This window comes from Echinococcus granulosus (assembly GCF_000524195.1).
Source record: "Echinococcus granulosus chromosome Unknown EG_S00354, whole genome shotgun sequence".
Taxonomy (NCBI): Eukaryota; Metazoa; Platyhelminthes; class Cestoda; order Cyclophyllidea; family Taeniidae; genus Echinococcus; species Echinococcus granulosus.
In genome coordinates this window covers 1,663-4,021 of record NW_020170734.1, presented here as the reverse complement: position 1 = coordinate 4,021, position 2,359 = coordinate 1,663, and the positions used below count along the sequence as shown (strand labels likewise).

The 2,359-nt window shown below is 41.9% G+C and overlaps 1 protein-coding gene across 1 annotated transcript; it reads right to left on the bottom strand. All coding sequences in view use genetic code 11, as the record gives it.

The window, feature by feature from the left end:
• Positions 1–515: 515 nt before the first annotated feature.
• EGR_11061 (hypothetical protein) lies at positions 516–2,101 on the bottom strand (the record flags this gene model as incomplete). Its single annotated transcript, XM_024500310.1, has 3 exons — positions 516–765; positions 1,523–1,596; positions 2,039–2,101. 3 exons carry the CDS (start codon positions 2,099–2,101, stop codon positions 516–518), a joined length of 387 nt encoding a protein of 128 aa, XP_024345275.1.
• Positions 2,102–2,359: the final 258 nt, after the last annotated feature.

The window sequence follows — 2,359 nt, the reverse complement described above, 5'->3', positions numbered from 1 at the left end:
GTTTCTGCATTATTCAGGTGACGATGCTTGCAGCATACTTTCCTTAAGGCAAAGGGTAACTGCAAAATACACTTTTACATAACACCATGTTATGTGACTGTGTAAATGGATTGGCCTGGGTTCTATCGAGGTTCCGAACAGGGTATTGATGGAATGAACATCAGAAAGCGAGGTCTTTGATGCTCATGCACTCCGCCTCACTCAGTTCGATTCTCTTACCTTCTACTACATTAGTAAATAAAATACCACTCTAATCGTAGCCCAAATAACATGGTGGGAAGCCTACACGGAAATTTATCCTGTGTTACAAACAAGTCACCTTTTACACCAATTCCCTCTATACCTCTGTTACTAAGCAGTTAACCGCTCATTTAAAAAGACGTCAATTTATGCGCTCAAATACACTCCACACCTACAGCTACAAATGCGTGTGCGATCACTTTTACATGTGGCGCCATACCTGTTCTAGGAAATCACCGTTTATCGGCCGACCAGTTAATCATTTAAGTCGTTTATCAATGAAGCAATAAGTCAAGTGCATGTCCAAATCGCACTTTGAAGAATGTTTGAACCGCTCCTGAGTTGTTCGCAGTATGCACAAAATTTGCCACTCCAATTTTAACGCCACCAACAACTCTTCCCAATTCTTTATTTCTCTTCTTGTCTACTATCAATACTGCATTCGGCAGTCCCATTGTCCAGCTCTTGGTTCTTTCACACTCACTCAATACATGTAGATCTTGAGGTCCGTTTCCCTCTGGATGCCTTTACACATGAAAGTAAACGTCTTCTCGTCTTACCAAAGCTATCTAGATAATTGCTTTTACTGCCATCGAGAAAATCACAATCGGTACTGACTTAGTGATCCTATTCCTTTTTCAGGCATTCGTCCTCTATGCTAGCCACCAATCACCTATCCTTCTCTGTCTCTGCATTCTCATCTGCCTCCGCTCCCCTTACTCCTCCAACCTGCATCCACAGTTGCAACCAGTAACAGGATATTCAACGCCCCGTCCTTTGACACCCATTACCTCCTGTTCCATGACCTCTGTCGAACATAGCCTATTGCCAGCACAATTTTCTCTTAACAAAATTATCGAAAATGTTGGCAAGTATCTCTCTTCCCCTTACATACTCCAGCCTTCAGTCTGCTTCTTTTACTTACTACTAATCATCCACATTTTTACACGTTATCAGGTCCCATCTGTATCAATCAGTTAGGAGTGTGGTCTGACCGACCAGTACTGCCGTGTGGGGCTTGATGACGACAGCACTGAGTGACGAGGAAGGAGTCCGAGTATAACCTCTCTGACTACCTGGCTATGAGCCGGTGGTTAGATATGCATAAACAGACGGAGATGTGGAAGTTGTCATTCTCCTCGGTGACATGCACTGCCATCATGTCGTCAACCCTATCCACTGTGTCAGTCGCGTTGGTATTGGAATTAAGGCTAACTCATTCTCAAATGAGACAGCTTTGTGACATTGGGTTCCGTTTAAAATACAGCATAAATAAAAATACCTGCAGTCGAATGGGCAATTATTCGATTTATGTAAGCGAAAGTATAATGAAGATGAGGGGGTAAGTAAAATAGGCTTAAAGAAATCAGAGACGATTAAAAATAGTGAGAAACTTTGTTTAGTTCAGGCAAAATGCACTGACATTCATTACATCAAAAGTTGCTATCAGCCTACGCACTGAAGAGAGTCGTTGCCTCTTCCATCAAGGACTGCTGGATATTTGAATCCGTCATCATATTCATCTCCAAACGTAATCTGATCCACAATTAAGTGATGGATAGATGACTTGAAGGAAGTTTGGCTCCTTCCAAAGCGTCATAACTATCAACATGGCTTTTAATCAGGTTGACGGTTTTAAGAGCAGACATCGTTTTCAACGAATAGTGCTGGCCCAATGCAGTCAGGCCAATTAAACTCTAAATTCAACTAATAAAATATCACTACTATTATCAAATAAATGACACCGCATACTGTTTTCTGACATGTGTTAACACATTTGGCAACGGCTTCTCTTTACTTTTTCATTCAAACAATGCCCCAGCAAAAGATAATTATAACTATTTTTGCAAATTACTTCCATAGCTCTCGTACTTCACGGGGTAGAGGTGTGTTTCCTTCTGAATGCCTTTACACATGGAAGTCGACGTCTTTTCGTCCTACCTCCCCTATCTCCACAACCGCTATCACTGTTATCAGGGAAATCACAACTAGTGCTGACTTAGAGATCCTATTTCTTTTCCGGTGTTCCACCTCTACGCTAGTCATCAATCACCTATCCTCCTCTGTCTCTAAATTCTCGTCTGCTTCCGCCTCCCCTATTGCTTTAACTCGTATCTAT